The 20,736-nt window shown below is 39.0% G+C and overlaps 1 protein-coding gene across 1 annotated transcript in view; it reads left to right on the forward strand.

Moving 5' to 3' along the window:
• Nucleotides 1–20,736, forward strand: part of EFCAB5 (EF-hand calcium binding domain 5) — a 96,644-nt gene that overhangs the window by 25,913 nt on the left and 49,995 nt on the right. The window contains exons 5-8 of the mRNA XM_059998406.1: nt 778–934; nt 3,338–3,386; nt 4,767–4,834; nt 14,193–14,348. Of these exons, the coding sequence (XP_059854389.1) occupies nt 778–934; nt 3,338–3,386; nt 4,767–4,834; nt 14,193–14,348 (430 nt within the window). The remainder of the gene's footprint in view (nt 1–777; nt 935–3,337; nt 3,387–4,766; nt 4,835–14,192; nt 14,349–20,736) is intronic.

The following is a 20,736-nucleotide window of genomic DNA, read 5'->3' on the forward strand; positions in this document are numbered from 1 at the left end:
TTGCCCTAGTCTCTCTTCTTTGAAAGATGAAGACCTGACTCAAACATTACTTGAAAATTGTATTTGAAACCAGCAGCTATTTTTATTATTCTGAACCATTTTGGTGTTTCAATCAAAACCAGTTTTGGGGTTTTGAAGTCCTAGTAGGGATGATAAACATAGGAATGACTAAAATCACATTCTTCCCCCATTTTCAACCTGGGTGATGCAACTCTGTCTAAGTTAGCTATTATGCTCAGAGGCTGTCAAAAGTATTTGACTCCAGCCGGATAAAAGAAATTGACAATAAATTTTCCTAGACAGAAATCAGAAGTTTGGTCCAAGGCATCAGAATTACCTGAGATGCTTTTCATAAATGCAGTTTCCAGGCTCCCACCCTAGACTTGGAATTAGAGTCCTTCCAAGATGATTTACGTGTCCAGGGAAAAAAGAGGCCCACCACCTTGAGGCTTTAGTGCGTTCAACCTTGCTTTTCTATGTGGCAGGTTCTAGAGCTATTCTTAGTGCTTCTTAAGTACAGTACTTAGTTGAGTAAAATAAGGCCTACCTCTATAAAAAGTCAAATAATAGTAGAAGGCAGCTTATCATTAATGCCAAATTCAGTATGTGCTGGGGGAAGGAGGGATCCCTACAGGCTTGAATGAAGGAAAATTTCACGGAAAAAGACAGATCCAAAGTTTAAATGAGGCTCTGAACTCCTGTATTCTGCCATTTGAACAATCTGAGTCAAATCCAGTGGTCTCAACTTGACATTTCTTCTGTTTCTACATCCTTCAGAGTATCCAGGATGAAGGAGAATATTAAACAGAAACGAGAACAAATAGAATGCATGAACAAAGTCAAAGCCAAGGTGGCCAACACATGGAAACAGGCTCTGCAGGAACAGTTCAATGAGTGGATTCTAGACCCCAAAGGAATGATTCCTATGATAGTGGTAAGGAAGAGGGTATCTGTGAAGGGTAGGTGGAATGGGTGATAAGAGGGTGATTGCTAGATACTGAGCAGAGTGCTAGAAACCTCCCTCTAAATTTTTGGTCCTGCTGATGTAAGTCTAGCCCATGAAAGTCAATTTCTTCAATTTTCTCTTGAACATTAAAAAGAAAATTCTAGGTAGATTTCCAAAATATTGACTCTGGCTGAATTTCACAAACTCTTCCTTACAGACAGACATAGCTTTCGTTTGTTTTTTGTATGTGTGTGACTAATTACTTCTGTGGACTAAAAGACCATATCCTTTTTTGGGGGGGAGGCCGTGCCACACGGCTTGTGGGATTTTAGTCCCCTGACCAGGGATCAAACCCAGGCCCTCGGCAGTGAGAGCACAGAGTCCTAACCACCAGACCGCCAGGGAATTCCCTAAGAGACCATGTCTTTAGCTCTGAAAAATAACTGTACTCTAAGAGTTATATATGTTCTCTTAGGTGTATATAGATGTGAGAATAATTATTGGTTAGATACAATACCAAGCATATTTCCAGTTGCTAAAAATAGACCAAGGAAGACAAGCCACAGACTGGAAGAAAATATTTGCAAAAGACATACCTGATAAAGAACAGTAATATACAAATAACTCTTAAAATCAACAATAGGAAAACAAATAACAGATTTTAGAATGGGCAAAAGACCTGAACAGACACTTCACCAAAGATATACAGGTGACAAATAAGCATATGAAAATGTGTTCCACATATGTCATCAGGGAAATGCAAATTAGAACAGCAGTGAGATACCACTACACACCTATCAGAATGGCCAAAATCCAGAACATTGACAACACCAAATGCTAGCAAAGATGTGCACCAACAGAAACTCTCATTCATTGTTGGTAAAATAAAAAAAGGTGTGGTCACTTTGGAATACAGTTTGGCAGTCTCTTATAAAACTAAACACACTCTTACCATACAATCAAGCCATGGTAGACGGTCCTTTGTATTTACCCAAAGGAGTTGAAAATTTATGTCCACACAAAAGCCTACACATGGATGTTTACAGCATAATTGACAAAACTTGGAAGCAACCAAGATGTCCTTCAGTGGGTGAATAATAAATAAATGTGGTACATCCAGATAGTGAAATATTATTCTGTGCTAAAAAGAAATGAGCTATCAAGCCATGAAAAGACATGGAAGAACCTTAAATGAATATTACTAAGTGAAAGAAGCCAATCTGAAAAGGCTATATACTGTATGATTCTAACTCTATGACTTTCCAGAAAAGGTAAAATTATGGAGGCGGTAAAAAGATCATTGGTTTCCAGGAGTGAGGAGGGGAAATAAGGATGAATAGGCAGAGCACAGAGGAGTTTTAGGGTGGTGAAGCAATTCTGTACAATACCATAATAATGGATACATGTCATCATATAATTTTCAAAACCCATAGAATGTATAACACTAATGTAAACTATGGACTTTGGGTTATGAGTTTCCAGTGTAGGTTCATTGATGGTAACAAATATACCATTGTGATGGGGGATGTTGGTAGTGGAGGAAAGCTATGTATGTGGTGGTTGGGGGCAGGGAGTCTATGGAAACTCTCTGTACTGTCTGGTCAATTTTTCTGTGAACCTAAAACTTCCCTGAAAAATAAAGTCTTATTTTTAAAAAATGGACCAAGGAACTTCCCTGGTGGCACAGTGGTTAAGGATCCGCCTGCCAGTGCAGGGGACGTGGGTTTGAGCCCTGGTTCAGGAAGATCCCACATGCTGTGGAGCAACTAAGCCCGTGCGCCACAGCTACTGAGCCTGCACTCTAGAGCCTGTGAGCCACAACTGCTGAGCCCACGTGCCACAACTACTGAAGCTCTTGCACCTAGAGCCCGTGCTCCACAACAAGAGAAGCCACCGCAATGAGAAGTCTGCGCGCCACAACGAAGACCCAATGCAGCCAAAAATAAATTATAAAAATAAAAATAATAAATAAAAATAAAAAAATAAAAAATGGACCAAGAAGAGCTCAGAAATTTTGTTTTTAGTCATTGAAGACTGAAGAATTATAGAGGATTCTTTGGATTGCCAAACTGGTTGCCAAATTTGCCTTAGCTCCGTCATGCCCAATGTCTGAGTGTTGTTAGAAATTTCCTTAGAGGGGGCAAATGGGATCTGCTCAGCATCCTAGTTCTCACACAAAAAGGTTGAAAATCAGTGAGGAAATATATGCAAAAGCATTTTATATACTTTGAAATCTGCTATAAGCTAAATGTTAATTATTACTATTTCTGTCCCTGGGTTAGAAGAATTACCTAGGACTTAAATTAAAAGACTACAGATGGCTTTTAGTCTAAAATACTTAATATATGCTAATTGAAAAGTAGTATATGGTCTCTTTTCTTTGATTTGCAGATTCAGAATGTCCTTCATGAATTTTTTCAAAATCCAGATTTCCAGCTTGGTAAGCCTGCCTGTTACTGCAGTGTTTATATTTTTCTCTGTCCTTTTTTTTGAGGGTGGAGGGATGCTGAATAAAGATGAAGAGTCATGTAGTCAAGCTCTTTTGCTCTTTTCAGTTGGAGAATGTAGAAAAGCAGAGATGCAATCAGTGATTTTTAATTCTTTCAGTCGAGTGCCCCATTTTATTACAACTATTTTTAATAACCCTTTATTATCCTATCAAATTCCTAGAAAATATTGCTTACATACACAGAATTTTAAAAGAAAGATATAATGTCATAACTGTGATATGAAGGAGAGATACAAGTAAAGACATAAGAAAATTAAATTGTGCTGTATTTCAATATATAAATGCTTAGTTACAACTTCGCTAAAAGACATATGGAATAGTCAGACATTTGTACCTATTTATAATGAATATTTAGACATAAGAAAAGTAAAATTATATCCAATCAGTCATACTCTTTGTATCTGGCATTTTGAAATAAGAGCAAAATGAATGGATTTTTATATACATGTAGAATCCTCGGGCTTCTCTGGTGGCGCAGTGGTTGAGAGTCTGCCTGCTGATGCAGGGGACACGGGTTCGTGTCCCAGTCCGGGAAGATCCCACATGCCGCGGAGCGGCTGGGCCCGTGAGCCATGGCTGCTGAGCTTGCGCGTCTGGAGCCTATGCTCCGCAATGGGAGAGGCCACAACAGGGAGAGGCCCGTGTACCACAAAAAAAAATAAATAAACTTTTTATGTACCAGCCCATAATAGGCAGGAAGAGTTATTCTTAGAAGTAGGAGAGGAAACCAGTGTATTAATTCTTTTATCATGAGCTTTCATACAATTTATGTGTCCTAGTAAGGTCAATAAGGATCATGTAATTGTCATATCAAATAGAGGTTTAAAAAAGTCTTTATTTCAAGTTTTGCTGTTTATATTTTTGTATTATTTGAATCTTTTACCAAAAGAATATATTCATATTTATTTAATTTTTAAAATATTAAAGACAAAATTAAGTATTTAAAAGGAAAGTTTGTGGAAGTGTTGTGTTTTAGGACCTTATAGCATAAATGCTAGCATAAACCAACACAGATATTTTTGCAGTCTTTTATACTATTGATGAGCCTATTTATTTCTGCTTTATCTTGACATGGTCATTAAAAATGTAGGCATGTTCTTTAGTGTTTGAGTTGCTTAATTAAATAGAAGTCAGGAAAAATAATAATTTTTGTAGTAATTGGAATGTCACCCAACTATATATCATTTACTCTATTATAAATATTGATGGACATTAAGAATTTTATGTTCTTTTGGAGTACTATGATATGAATATAAAATATGAATGTATCACAACCAAACTATCAAATAACCTTTGTTCCATAATTAAAAGCATGCTGCCAACAATTGGATATTGCTGACTCAATGGAACCAAGACTGAACAAAATGGAATTTATAGAAGTAAGTTACATTATTCATTATTTGAATCAAATTATTTTGCCAGTTTCAGTTGTCTTTTGGTGGATGTCACACATACATTAACTTAAATGAAAGCATAAAAACTTATTTTATCGATTCTAAGATGTACACTTTAAAATATTTTAACCCCTCTGAAGTTAGGTTACATCTTATAATCAAAGGCATGTTGCAACTTCTTTCAGTCAGTGGTACTCATGATGCGTGTGAAAAACTTCCACTGACACCTTCGGGTAGGGCCAAGAAAAACCAGCTTGTTCTATTCAGTGAAATCTGGTTCTACAAATAATAATGAGGTTTCAAACTTACAAAGCATTTCCTATGGGCCAGGTGCTGTCCAAAGCTATCCATATATTAACTCAGGTAATCTCAGCAATCCTTATTCCTACTTTTATAGATGAAGACACTAAGGTACAGAAAAGGTAAGTAACTTGTACGAGGTCTCAAAATTAGTGGAGCTAGGGAAATTTGTATTCAGGCAGTTTGGCTTAGAAGTCTACATAAAATTACACCTGAGAAAGTATGATTCTACTGTAGTGGAATAAGCAAAAGAAGCAATTTAATAGTACCAGGGTCCTAAGTCTTCTATAGCCTGCTTTTATATTTTTTCATATCTCTCCTCTAATTCCCCTTGTTTTTCTCTGAGTCCCAGAGTCAAGGTAACTTTCTCCTCCTCTCTTATACCCTGGCTCCATGGAAGGTGATGACTATGCACTATATACAATTTCAAGGTTCTATATGAAGGATTTCTGGAATCCTTGAAATGATTATCATACAGATAAGTATTTGTCAATCCTGTCTCAATTATATTCTGTTTTCTTAGATTCTGTATTTGTCTATTTGGCATCCATTAGTCACAGGGCCAAACTAATGGCCAAAGTTGTTTATATGTCCTCCGTGATCCAGAGCACATACTCTAAACCACCTCCTTATTTAAATCTCACTCACCAAACCAATATTTCCCCTGCACTAAATCAACCCAGGGCCAGATAGATACCAGATAACTAGGGACTGCCCCTGTACCCCAAGGCCTGCTGAGATTATTCAAGCTAGCCAATCCTAAACTGTTTACTCTGCCCTACCTTGCCTTTCCTGAGGAAATCCCAAAAACGGCTCTGGCCTAGGCTTTCCACTTACTCCTGCTTCTGCCTCCAGACCCAAACCTGGTGCTCCCTCTGTGGCTTTGCATGGCATGACATGCTCCCTTCTCTTGGAAACTGTAAATAATAAAAAAAATCTTCTGTCAGTGACATTAGCTTCCCCATGCCAACACTCAGCCATCTCCATAGACTATTGGATTGGCCAAAAACTTCTTTCGAGTTTTTCCATAACCCAAATGAACTTTTTGGCCAACCCAATAAAATCTTGTGAGCGCAAATGAGAAAAGTTACTCAAAGAAAAATATGCAGAAGAATAAACTATAGTATTTAAATGGTTTAGAAAAAGTCAAGGCTTTATCACTTTAATGTAGTAATAAATGTAACTTAAATATCTTTGCAAGACACTGATTCTAGATGCTACTTGCCTTTTTGTCTTATACTAGTTTCCCTAAAATGGGGCAATTTAGAAAATTTTCTTATTTTTTAAAATATATAAGTAATACTATATGAATTTTATGGTATGTGAATTATATCTCAGTAAGAAAGTAATATTCAGTTTAGAAAATTAAAAATATAAAGAAGAAAAAATTTTTAATCCATAATTCATTTTAATGGAAACATTATAATGTAATTATTATAATTTATTTAATCATTTATTTATTGTTGGACATTTCTCATTATTCACTATAAATATGATGATTAACATCTGCATATAAACTTTTGTTTACAGCTTGATGTGGACTGAATTATGACCCCTGCAAATTCACATGTTGAATTCCTAACCTTCCCAATGTGATTTTTTTTTAGGAGATAGGGCTAACAGAGGTAATTAAGGTTAAATGAAGTCATAAAGGTGGAGTTCGAATCCGATAGGATTGATGACCTTATAAGAAGAGAAAGAGAGAGACCTCTCTCTCTTTCTACATGCATGCACTAAGGAAAGGCCATGTGAAGACATAGCAAGAAGGCAGCCATTTGAAACCCAAGAAGAGAGCCTTCACCAGACACCAACCCTGTTGGCACCTTGATTTTGGACTTATCAGCCTGCAGAACTGTGAGTAAATACATTTCTGCTGTTTAAGCCGCCCAGTCTGTGGTACTTTGTCATGGCAGCCCGAGCTAAGACACAGTAATTTCCTTAGAATAGGTTCCCAGAAAGAATTACTAGGTCAAAGAATAAACATTGGAAGGATCTGGGTATCTATTGTCAAACTGTGCTTTTGATTATACTGATTTGTTCTCCCATTAGCAATATGTGAGAGCTTTCGAAGCACCATATTCTCACCAATAGTGGGCATTATTGCATATAAGAAATCTCTGCAATTTAATGGCATTTTGTTTTTTAACTTTTATCTTTTTGATTACTAATGAGGTTAAATATTTTTCTGTGCAATTAAAATTTTTTTCTTCTGTGAATTATCTGTTCACATCCTTTGCCCATCTTACCTATTGATGTTTATTTTTTCTTATGGAATTGTAAATGCTCTTTATGTACTAAAGACATTACCGTTTATGCTGTAAATTGCATGTATTTTTCAAGTTTTTCCAATTGTTTAAAAAATTTTAATGTGTTTTCTAACTTCCAAAAACTTTTTTTTTTTTTGTGGTACACGGGCCTCTCACTGCTGTGGCCTTTCCTGCTGCAGAGCACAGGCTCTGGATGCGCAGGCCCAGCGGCCACAGCTCACGGGCACAGCCGCTCCGCGGCGTGTGGGATCTTCCCAGACCAGGGCACGAACCCGTGTCCCCTGCATTGGCAGGCGGACTCTCAACCACTGTGCCACCAGGGAAGCCCTAATTTCCTGGACTTTTTGAACTCCATGAATTCCCTTTGTTTTGGTAAAGAATTTCCTAATAATCTGTTTCAAGAGAAGTCTGAGAGATAAGTATGTCTAAATTTTTCTTGGTACATTTTAAGGCAGAGATTACCTTGAGTTGTCAAAAAGTGCCCATAATTTTTTTTGATAATAGTCCCACAAATGGCTGTATGCCCCTCTCCAAAAAAAGTTTCTGTAGGTTGATTGGTTGTTTGGAACTTGAAACCCATTTTCCAAATAGAAGTAATATTTTATATAGTGGTCGGGGTCCTTGTTTTCAAAGTTCCTGAAATGGAGTTCTTAATAATCATTAAGTAACTATTTCTGTGGGGGAAAGTGCTACCTGAAGAAGAGGGCAGGGCTTCCCTGGTGGCACAGTGGTTGAGAGTCCGCCTGCCAATGCAGGGGACACGGGTTCGTGCCCCGGTCCGGGAAGATCCCATATGCCGTGGAGTGGCTGGGCCCATGAGCCATGGCCGCTGAGCCTGCGCGTCCGGAGCCTGTGCTCCGCAACGGGAGAGGCCACAGCAGTGAGAGGCCCGCGTACTGCAAAAAAAAAAAAAAAAAAAAAAGAAGAGGGCATCACCATGCACTACCAGGGAAAGGAACTTCCTTATTTCTAATCCATTGGTGATGACTATATACAAGACCTTTAGTATGACAAGGTTCATGGAGTAAAGGGTAAGGATGGCCTCAGGTAGAAGAGAGCCTCCAAAGACCCCACAGTGAGGAACTGAAGGAGGCTGTCCTCTTATCAATGCAGATCATCCTTTCCCACCTCTGGGGGGTCCAGAGAGTGACACACTTCTATTTCTACTGATACTAGCAATCGGCCCTTGACTGATGGATGTTCTTTCCCTGATGCAGTTTCACAGTTAGTCCCCTAAACCAGGGGTCCCCAACCCCCAGGCCGCACAGCAGGAGGTGAGAGGCCAGAGAGCCAGCGAAGCTTCATCTGCCGCTCCACATCGCTTGTATTACCGCCTGAACCAACCTCCCCCCAACCCCCCGCCATGGAAAAATTGTCTTCCACAAAACCGGTCTCTGGTGCCAAAAAGGTTGGGGACTGCTGCAACTGTTGCCTCAAAGTAATACAAAGTATAGATTTCTCAGACAAGAGTGAATCCTTTTAAAGAACTATTCTGTAGGGGTATGTGGCCTACTTATCAGTTCTGCTCACTCCAGGCACCAGAATCTCGACTCAGATTGTCATTTGTGTTCACCATTCCCAGTTATTTGTAACAAACGTTTAGGTGTTCTTTATCTTGTAATTATCTAAATACAACAGAAGTATAAAGAATGGGTGAATGCATACCACAGAATAATAACTCTCTATATAGTTTGTCCCAGTGGATTGGAGATGAAAAGATGCCACAGACACAACGCCTGCAAAGTTTCGTTTACAGATACTTACAGAGAAAGTTTGTTATATAAAGCAGGATACAACACAGCATGCTTCCAGAGGATCCCTCGAGTTCCCCACAGGGATTAGACTATTGGCATGAATCAGAGTAGAGGGTTTCAAACCATCCTGGTTTGCCTGGGACTGAGGGATTTCTCAGTATATGGGACTTTCAGTGCTTAACCAGGAAAGTTCGAGGCAAAGTGAGTCAGTTGGTCACCCTAATTGAGGAGCTTACTTTGCTTTTCTTTTTCCTTATCTCCCACCTGATCATTGTGGATGATCTCCACGTATCTACCTGCTCACCAAGGACAAGTGAAAACAACCCAACACCTTCCTGTTTACTGTGGAACTGGCTAAGGTTGAGGGTCAGTTTCCCAGCAGCATCCTTCAGTAGACATAGGCTTCAAGCAGTCTGAGGTCTACACCTGAATTATAAAATGGGCTTAAGAATAATTATATACAAAACTGCAATTTACTATACAGTGGGATTCAGATGTTAAGTTTTGATTCTGCCACACTGAAGAACCAGTGTATCCCTTGGCCAGGTGTAAATAAGAGCCAGGCCTCTGCCTAGACTCTCTTTTATGGGATTCTTTGTTCTTGCTCCAAAGTGGTCTGCTTTGAGATGGTCACTTCCTTATGCTCAGTTGTTTTATATCAATCAGACAGTCTGAGGCCTTCAAACTGACACAGCTCAAAGTTTAAACTTTAAATAGAGAGGCTTCATCAGCTGTACCCAAAGATTATACTTTAACATATTCTACTAAGTCCATGCTGTGCATTTTCCTTGAGATGGTATGCATCTGAGTGGCTTTCTATTCTCTCTAGTTCAACTGTATTTTGTAATTTTTGTTTGTTTTGTTTTGCTCATTTTGTTTTCCATGTGCTTTGAGCTATGGCAGAGAAGGACAGAAGATGGAAGAATGATGGCTTTGGGAGAGGTAGAGGCAGCAATATGTTGTGAAACTACCTGAGGAAACCTTAGGAGGAAACAAGGGAATTTTAAGCCAGGGAAATGGGAGAGCCTATGGTAAACTATCCTCCAAGTTGGTGTGTGTCTTCCCAGGTGGTCTTCAACTGTAAGAAACACACAACTCAAGGAACTGTCTGATCAGCAATTCCTTATTGTTTGTATTAGTTTGCTAGGGCTGCCATAACAAAGTACCATAGACTGGGTGACTTAAACATCAGAAATTTAATTTCTCAGTTCTGGAAGCTAGAAGTCCAAGACAAGAAATTGGCAGGGTTGATTTCTTCTGAGAGTCTCTCTCTCCTTGGCTCGTAGATGGCCATCTTCTCCTTGTACCGTCACGTGGTCTTCCCCTCTGTACATGTTCAAATTTCCTCTTTTAAAAAAAATTTTTTTTGGCTGCACCGTGCGGCTTGCAGGATCTTAGTTCCCTGACCAGGGATCGAAACTGTGCCCCCTGCAGTGGAAGTGGGGAGTCTTAAACAGTGGGCTTCCCGCCAGGGAAGTCCCAAAATTTCCTCTTTTTTTAAGGGTACTAGTCAGATGAGGGCCCACCCTAGTCACCTCATTTTAATTTAATTACCTCTTTAAAGATCCTATCTCAACATACAGTCACATTCTGAGGTCCTGGGGGTTAGGCCTTCAACATATGAATTTTGGGGGCACACCACTAAACCCATAACGTTGCCTAAGCCACCTTTCACCAGTATGGGTTAGACTGTGTGTTTCAGTCTGTCACTTTTAGTATTATTGGATATTAAATGAGGCCTTTGTTCAATTCATTTGTTAAGCAAAGTTTTTAAAGATCAGAACATTTTTCTGCTTTGTTGAATATATAATTAGCATTAATTGTTTTTAAAAGTTCCCTATCTGAGACTGGAAAGCTAATTTTCTGCCCAAATGCTATATGAACATATCACTTCTTCAATGATAGATAGCAAATATACTATGTGTATTTCAATATTCTATAGTTCTTGCTTGCAGACATTTCTGAAAACGTTATTTACTACCAAGGCTTCCAAACACAATTTGGAAGTTAATACCTAACATAAATAGTCTCCAAACATAGTTTTCTTCCTACTGCTCTCAGATCACCTACTTCATCAATCTTCCAGTATGTCTATAATTAAATAAGTGTGAATCCCAAGGCTGTAGAATCTAACAGTAGCTACCAACCTGTTAAGTGTGACATTTACTGCATTCTCAACATTTTGATTTTCCTGTCAGAAAGGAAAATCTTAGAATTCATTATGTTGGGATCCAGCACACACAGACAACTTAATTAAGTACAGTTTTAATGTTTAACAGCTCACAAAGTGATTAAACTGAAGGATATTAGTAGTTAATCATATTCTTAAATTCATCTAAGCAATTATTTCAGGACTTATGGATATTAATTGACTCATTCCTTGGGAGGATGTGAAAACACAAAAGCTACCATATGTTTTCATTTTTTCTGTTTTTACAGGAGATACTGGCAAACTGCTATAATTGTTCTATTTGGAATTTGATTTGTAGTTCAGTTGGCATCTGGTTGTCTTTCATGTCATATAGCCCATGCTTACGGAATATGCTCACTCAGAAAAGCCATAGGCTATAAATCTAGAATGTTAAAGTGTCTCTTGGAGAAACAGTTAAACTAATTCTTGATTTAATAGCATTCCCACAGCCAGAAAATTCATATGGCTTTGAGGTCAATTCCCAAAAGCTTAATACAAAACAAGATGAATCTTTTCATGAATCAGTAATTTTTATTTCAGCATTAGAGCACTGAGCCACAATATTGCCAGAAAATGTCAATTATTTGGAAATTCTACCTTATCAGTAATTTAGAAAAGTACCTACTATTCAAGCAAAAAGTCATTAAGGATTGAACAATAGGATCTTAGAATACTGGTATACTTAGGACCAGTTGCCTTAGACCATCTAATTCAAACTTAAGTGAGTTTGAGCATAAGAATCACCCAGAGGGCTTCTAAAAACAGATTCTAGTTCTCACTCCAGAGTTTCTGATTCAGTAGGTTTGGAGTAGCGTCCCCAAATTTGCATTTCTAACAAGCTCTCAAGGAACCACACTTTGAGAACCACTGATCTCATTGAGTTTTTCCTTCTAAGATACGTATGTCAGCTGAGAGGACTTTTATTTTATAAAGAAAACCTTCTTGATCAATTTCTTACCTAGTTCAAAAGGAGACAAGAGCGATGGCTGCAGAGAACTTATTGCATGAAATACCTATACTCTGTACATATACAGGGTCCTCTCCATGACCCAGTGAGGTAGCGACTGTGATAGCTATTAGGGAACAAATTAAGGAACTGGGAAGTCCAGCGACTCATCCCAGGTTACTCAACCAGTAAATATGGGAACTGGGATTTGACCCCAGACAAAATGTGAGGTCTTAACCGGTATACTATTCTGCTTCCCAAGTAACAGAAAAGAATTAATTATGCTCACTAATCCATCAAGAATAATGACAGTTAGGTTGTTTAGGCAGTTAAGGAAATGAAATATTTAGAAAAGCTCCTTTGCTCTGTTTAAATTTTCCTCTTTTGATCTCTAAGCCAGTTGAATGATGGTTTATGATTCATTAGCATGGATTCAAGTCTAATATTTCTCTTACATAATACATCCTAAATTTGCCTATATGATATTAATGAGGAAGTGAAATATCGACTATAATCTTCATTTCAAAGATTATGTCAATGAAATATGCCAACAAGATGTTCCATTTCAAACAAACTGTATTAGTTGTTATTCTTTAATTGTAAGAAACAGGAACCAACCTGAGCTAACGTAGCTGAAAATGCAATGTGCAGAAAGCAAGGGCAGGAATTTGTTCTGGCTTCAGGAAGAGACTGGAATAGGGAGTTGGAGAACATCAAGACTCTCTTCTCTCTGCTTTTTGTTTCATCTGTCTCTGTGTACAGACTTCTTCTGCATCCTTAGTTCACATGGAGAAATCTGGCCTCCCAACAAATCTTAAGTTTACATTCACAGGTCCAGCCCCTCTCAGAGATCAATTGGCCATTCCCCAGTCCTAATTCTCAATTCGCAGTATAGAGAATCTGAATGAGTTTGTTTAGGATAAGTATCCTCCCATGGCCTAATCATTTCTAGCTATGGAAGCAGGGTCATTCAGTACAAATTTGACTGCCACTGTGCTTGGGGCAGAGGAAGAAATCATTGACTTGTGAGGTAGGCTAACACCTAAAGAGGAGTTCACTCAGAAACTCTTCCAGTGGTTGATACACTGCTCTCTATCACAAGATACTTACAGTCACGTGTAGATCAAGATTGTAATGTTCCTGACCTATCAAATTAGCAGAAATGTGGAAAGCAATACACACTGATGATGAGGCTGAAGAGAAACAGCCACTCATTCATTAGTGGTGGGAGTGCAAAAGGGTACAAGCCTGATGTCAAAACCTACCAAAAGTACAGATGCGTTTACCTTCTAAGCAAGCAATCCCACTTCTGGGAATCTATTCAACAGGGCTCAAGAGGAATAGCCCAAGAGCACAGGTGTTTTCAGATTCTAGACTTTCAAAAGAAAAAACAAATCATGGACAAAGGATACTTTATTGCAAAATCAGAAGATAATAAAACCACCCACTCTCCCCATCCCTTCACTCCAATAATTAAATGTAGCCAGTCTTGGAGCACACATGCTCTTATATCCCCTACATCAAAAGAAAAACTACATTCAATTTTTAGAGCTATTCATTTATAGGCCACATTTTATGACTGCTGCTATTTCATACTGTGAGGTTAAAACTGCTCCCATATAAGACTGATGTGATCTAGAGGGAAATTGTTCCAAAAATATCTAGTCCCGCTTGTATATGGTGTTGGGGACTGTATTGATCACCTCTCTCTGCAGCATAACCTTGTATAATAACACTAACAGGAAAATACTTTATCTAAGTGACAAGCAAATGATATGGAAAAAATTGCAGTCAATAATTTCATGCACATCAACTGAATCCTTGGAAAAAATCCAAGTAAAGAGCACGGTTTTAAATCAATCATTTATCCTCTTTTTCTCCACAGTTCATCTATTCTCACATTGCAGGCTTTAAAAGTGAAATGTTTGAGGAGCTCCTTAAGCACCTTTGCCACTGTGCAGATGAATTCAGGGAGGTTATAAAAACTGACATGCGGAGACAGATGTTTGCTGAACTCTTCTCACATTGTGACCATGGGAAGGTAAGGTAAGACCCTTAAAGCAGTGCTTCTCAGACTATTTGTTATGAAGGACCCGTTTTTAGGTTGTTGTTGTTGGTGGTGATATTTTTAATATCCAACCTGTTGTGGACTGATGAAAATGGATTACTAGGAGGGAAAAAGGACATACAAAATACAATTCACGTTTTATTATCAGATTCAAATCTGATTTATTATCATTTACTTTCTCAAGTTGCTATAACATTCTAGATGTTATTCTCAATTTCTGCCTTTCTCATCACAGATTACCGCTCGAGTGGCACTGTATTTCATGATTTATAACTTGTCCCTAAGTTTCTTTCCCATTCTTAAGAACAGGTTGCTTAGAATTGTTTTTGCTTACTCTCTTTGCTGGTGGCTTCCGATAGAAAAGAGCTGCTGGGAATAGAAAGCCTACCACATTTTATTCTGCTTCTTAAAAACAAGAAACATTTATATCATAAAGTATTTCTAGAAATAGGATTTGGGAAGGCATTAGTGTGCCAGGATACCAAATGGATTTGCAAAAATAGATACAAACTTTACTGAAATATATTTGTTTATGAACCTTATATTTATTTGTTTGTATCCCCATGTTACTGAAAAGATTTAAGGAAGCTTATAAGAATAGATAAAATACAACAGAATAACATAGATTAAAAGTAGGGTGAAAGAAGAAAAAAATAAGAGGCAGGATACTAAGTGAAGCTGGGAACAAAGCCCAAAATGCATACCAGAATGACCTAAATATTTGCTCTGGTTGTCTACAGGTCTGAATCTAATCTTCCTAGCAGTGAATGTGAAAGGGAAACATGACGAAACACACTACTGACAATGCTTTTAAGATAAATATAAACTGGAGCTAAGAAGAAGTGCAAAAATTTGGGATAAAAAGTATAGTCAGGAGTTTCTTCTGGAAGTACCCATTAAAGGGGCCCTAAGTGATGAAGTGAACATCTTTATGCTGGACGTACAATAAGTGAAAAAATGACTTTATTAGAACAGTTTCTTTCCTTTTTTTTTTTTTTTCTTGCGGTACACGGGCCTCTCACTGTTGTGGCCTCTCCCGTTGCGGAGCACAGGCTCCGGATGCGCAGGCTCAGCGGCCATGGCTCACGGGCCCAGCCGCTCCGCGGCATGTGGGATCCTCCCGGACCGGGGCACGAACCTGTGTCCACTGCAAAGGCAGGTGGACTCCCAACCACTGCGCCACCAGGGAAGCCCTTTTTTTTTTTAATTAATTAATTTATTTATTTATGGCTGCGTTGGGTCTTCGTTGCTGTGCGCGGACTTTCTCTAGTCACAGTGAGTGGGGGCTACTCTTCGTTGCAGTGCGTAGGCTTCTCATTGCGGTGGCTTGTTGTGGAGCACGGGCTCTAGGCACATGGGCTTCAGTAGTTGTGGCACGAGGGCTCAGTAGTTGTGGCTTGCGGGCTCTAGAGCGCAGGCTCGGTAGTTGTGCACACAGGCTTTGTTGCTCTGTGGCATGTGGTATCTTCGCGGACCAGGGCTCGAACCTGTGTGCCCTGCATTGGCAGGTGGATTCTTAACCACTGCACCACCAGGGAAGCCCAGAACAGTTTCTTAAAACCACCTTACCTGTAGGTAAATGATACCACACCTGACCGCAATTCAGAAAAAGCAGTTCTTAAAGGAGCCAATGCATTACAGTCTAGGTTCTCAGATACCTACTAATTTGGCTTGTCAGGAATATATTTTATAAAATCTGAAATGTCTGTGTGTTTTTCAGGCAATCCTTGAAAATTGTTTCTTTTAACAGAGCTAATAATAAATATTGGGTAACATGGGTCAAGATTTTACTCCCTGACAAATGCCTGGAGAACAACTATTCTCTGTTGGCCAACTTAATACCAACTCATGTGCAGTACAAAACATTACCTCACATAGTGGGATATCCCACACAGTGGGATAATATTTAGAAGAATAACTCAGGTTTGCTTATGCTTTTTGCTTTTCTTCCCATCGTTCGAACAATAGTTATGTGCTGATCTTCGAAGGAAGGTAGATACAGTCTAGAGCAAAGAAGTTAATTGAGTTTCTGAAAATTTTCAATGAGGAGCTGAGACAAGAGTTCAAAAGCCTCTACTTTCAATTGAAAATACTGGGATCTTGAGAAAGAATGGAGAATCATAGGGTGAAGAAGAATGCAAAATATGACATCAAAGCACTTTTTCTGTCAGTGGGAAGTTGTGACCAGCTGATGGGAGAAGGAGGTTGGAGGGGTTGTGACTACTGCTTAGGGGTTGCCTGGATCCCTAAGTCAGAGTTAATATCTGATATTACACCCTTATACCCCAACCAGGGTTGTATGTTGAAGGCAACATTATAGACACTTAGAAATTCCAAGTAGGTTGAGGAGAAATTTAAGAACACCAGGGCATCATTATGCATAATGATCATTATGCATCATTTCCTGGGTGTAGCTCAGAGACTGCAAGCTTCATTGAGAAGTCCTGAATGCAACATGGCACTAAAGAGGAAGGTTAGCCACTGCAGAAGGAGGGGTCTAGGCGGATGAGCCTGAGGGTAGTCCCACTCCTGTGGCTAGAGGAAAGATAATGAGTGTTCCTAAATACCTGTGTGTAAAGGGGGTGGGTGTGCAGAGATGACAGTAAAAGTTCTGGAAGTACCCCCAGGAAATGTCCAACACTTGAAGTTGGGACAAGGAGAACCATGGGCATTAACAAAAAACACCAAAAAAAAAAAAAAGGTCTACTTCCAAATGATTCAGTGGGACGAACTCCATATGGTCAGAATCAACAAGTACTACTGGCACTGAACTAATTGCCCCTTTATTTGATGGTAGGACACTGTGTAAGCCCCCAAAGAAAAATGGGCAAAGGATATGAACATAGAATATGTAGAATCACTGCATACTCAACAGATGAGCAAAAACATTTTAAAATTACAATACCAAAAATAAATAAATAAAACAAAATGATAATACCTATTGCTGGTAGGGATAGAGGAAAGGCATTTTCTCACACATTCCTGGTGAAAATTTAATAGTATAGTATCTTTGTAAAGCAATCTGGATATACCTATTTAACTAAAAATTATACACATCCTTCAACCAAGTGATCCCATTCCTGAAATTTTTATCCCAAAGAAATAAAAGCACCAGTAGATAGAAAATACACGTACAAGGATGATTCCTATGGCACTGTTTACACACGAAAAAGAGAGAGAGAGGGATAGATAAAGGGAATGTTTATCTGTAGGGAAATGGTTTTTTTTTTTGCGGTACGCGGGCCTCTCACTGTTGTGGCCTCTCCCGTTGCGGAGCACAGGCTCCAGACGCGCAGGCTCAGCGGCCATGGTTCACGGGCCCAGCCGCTCCGCGGCATGTGGGATCCTCTCGGACCTGGGCACGAACCTGTGTCCCCTGCATCGGCAGGCGGAGTCTCAACGACTGCGCCACCAGGGAAGCCCGGGAAATGTTTTTTAAATGAGGGTACATCTACATCTTGGAATATCATGCAGCCTTTATACAAATTGAATAGATCTACACCAGCTGAGTTGGAGGATTTTTATATATTATTAATGTGTAAAAAAAAGTAAAAGATGGAGAAATGTATGTAATAAAATCCCATTTTTGTAAAGCAAACAAAAATGTACATATACATTGGTACACGTGTTTGTATATCTATAGCTACATGAGCGTAGAGAAATGTTTATAACAAGACATGTGGTTAACTGGAATGAGGCTCAGAATCCACCATTCAGAGTGGTCCTTAAAGGCAGAAATTCTCCTCTGAGATATTTATTCAGTTGAAGTTTTCAGAATTAGGTACAGCATTAAAAAAAAAAAAAGCAATACTACTTCTTAGTCAGAGGATGCTATTAAAAATATATATTGGGGCTTCCCTGGTAGCACAGTGGTTAAGAATCCTCCTGCCAATGCAGGGGGACACGGGTTTGAGCCCTGGTCTGGGAAGATCCCACATGCTGCAGAGCAACTAAGCCCGTGTGCCACAACTACTGAGCCTGTGCTCCAGAGCCCGTTAGCCACAACTACTGAAACCAGTGAGCCACAACTACTGAAGTCCACGCAACTAGAGACCGTGCTCCGCAACAAGAGAAGCCACCACAATGAGAAGCCCACGTGCAGCAATTAGGACCCAATGCAGCCCAAAATAGATAAATTAATTAATTTAAAAATACATATATATATTATAGAGAGAGAGAGAGAGAGAGAGAGAGAGCGCGCCATGCTTTGTTGAGTGAGGAGCAATGATCTTTTAAGTGTTAACCAGGATCTTGAATCCACAGTGCCATCCACTAGCTTCTTGTTTCAACCAGCCATGTTCCAAATTAAACCCCTAGAGATAAAAAATATATATATGTGAAATTAAAACTTTACTACATAAGATTAGCATGAAATTAGACACTGAAGAAGAAAATATTAGTAAACATAAGGGCATAGCAATAGAAACTATCCAAACTGAAGCAGCGAGAGAGAAAAAGAAAATTCCTGAGTGGTTATAAAAGACTTTTCTCCTCATTTAAAATGTTATTTAAATGATCATTTACTCTTTGAAGCAAAACTAATAATGTATTGTGAAGTTTACAATATATGTAGAAGTGAAATGTATGACAACAATAGCAAAAATAATGGATGGGAGAAAATAGAAATAAGTTTCTTACATTAGGCATAAAGTATATAATATTATTTGAAAGTAGACTGTGATAAGATAAAGATGCATAATGTTAAATTTTAGAGCAATTACTAGAAAAAAGAGAGGTATAGCTATTAAGCCAATTGTGGCAATAACGTGGAATATTAAAATATAATCAAAAGAAGGCAGGAACGGGACTTCCCTGGTGGTGCAGTGGTTAAGAATTTGCCTGCCAATGCAGGGGACACGGGTTCGAGCCCTGGTCCGGGAAGATCCCACATGCCATGGAGCAACTAAGCCCATGTGCCACAACTATTGAGCCTGAAAGCCAAAATTACTGAGGCTGTGTGCCACAACTACTAAAGCCTGCAAGCCTAGAGCCCCTGCACTGCCACCGCAACAAGAAGCCCGCGCACTGCAACAAAGAGTAGCCCCCGCTCTCCTCAACTAGAGAAATCCCACGCGCAGCAACGAAGACCCAACACAACCAAAAATAAATAAATAAATTTATTTTTTAAAAAGGCAGGAAAAGAAGCAAAAAAAGAAGGAGAGAAAGAGGAAGAAGAAGAAGGAGGAGGAGAAGAAGAAGAAGGAGAAGGAGGAGAAGAAGGAGAAGGAGGAGAAGAAGAAGGAGAAAGAAGAAGAGGAAGAAGAAGAGGAAGAGGAAGAAGAGGAAGAAGAAGAAGAAGAAGAAAGAAGAAGAAGAAAGAAGAAAAAGAAGAAGAAAGAAGAAGGAGGAGGAGAAGAAGAAGAAAGAAGAAGAAAGAAGGAGGAGAAGGGGAAGGGGAAGGGGAAGAGAAAGAAGAAGAAGAAGGAAGAAGAAAGAAGAAATGGGACAAAAACAAACAAAAAACCCAAGTAGCAAGATGGTCTATTTAAAGCTAACCATAGTGATAATTACTTAAATGAATATGGACTAAACACTGCAGTCTAAAGACAGAGATTGTGAAGCTGGATAAAACCAATATAAAGATACAAATAGTTTAAAAGTAAAGGTATGGAAAAAGATAAATCTTTTGGCTACTTTAGTATAAGAAAAAGGAGCCTTCAGAACAGGAGTATTACCAAGGATTAAGAGGGCTACAGTATAATGATAAAGGGGTCAATTTGATAAGAAGACATAATAATTCTAATTGTCTATACACCTAATAGAGTTTCAGAGTACATGAAGCAAAATATGACAGAACTGCAATTACAATTGGAGAATTAAACACTACTTTCTTAGCAGTTGATAGAACAAGTAGACAGAAAATCAGCGAGGGTATAAAATACTTCAAAAATGCTGTCAACCAACTTGACTTTGAGTGTTATAGATCATTCAACTCAACAACTGCAGAAAAACATACTTTTCAGTTGCACTTGAAACATTCACAAAGATGATCACATGCTATACCATGAAACAGATCTTGATAAATTTAAAAGAATTAAAATCACACTGTAGGGCTTCCCTGGTGGCGCAGTGGTTGGGAGTCCGCCTGCCGATGCAGGGGACGCCGGTTCGTGCCCCGGTCCGGGAAGATCCCACGTGCCGTGGAGCAGCTGGGCCCGTGAGCCATGGCTGCTGAGCCTGCGCATCCGGAGCCTGTGCTCCGCAACGGGAGAGGCCACAACAGTGAGAGGCCCTCGTACCGCCAAAAAAAAAAAAAAAAAAAAAAAAATCACACTGTGTACGCTCTTTGACTACAGCAGAATTAAGTTAGAAATCAATAAGAGAAAGATAGTTGGAAAATCCCCAAATATTTAGAAACACT

This window comes from Delphinus delphis, chromosome 19, assembly GCF_949987515.2.
Source record: "Delphinus delphis chromosome 19, mDelDel1.2, whole genome shotgun sequence".
Lineage (NCBI taxonomy): Eukaryota > Metazoa > Chordata > Mammalia > Artiodactyla > Delphinidae > Delphinus > Delphinus delphis.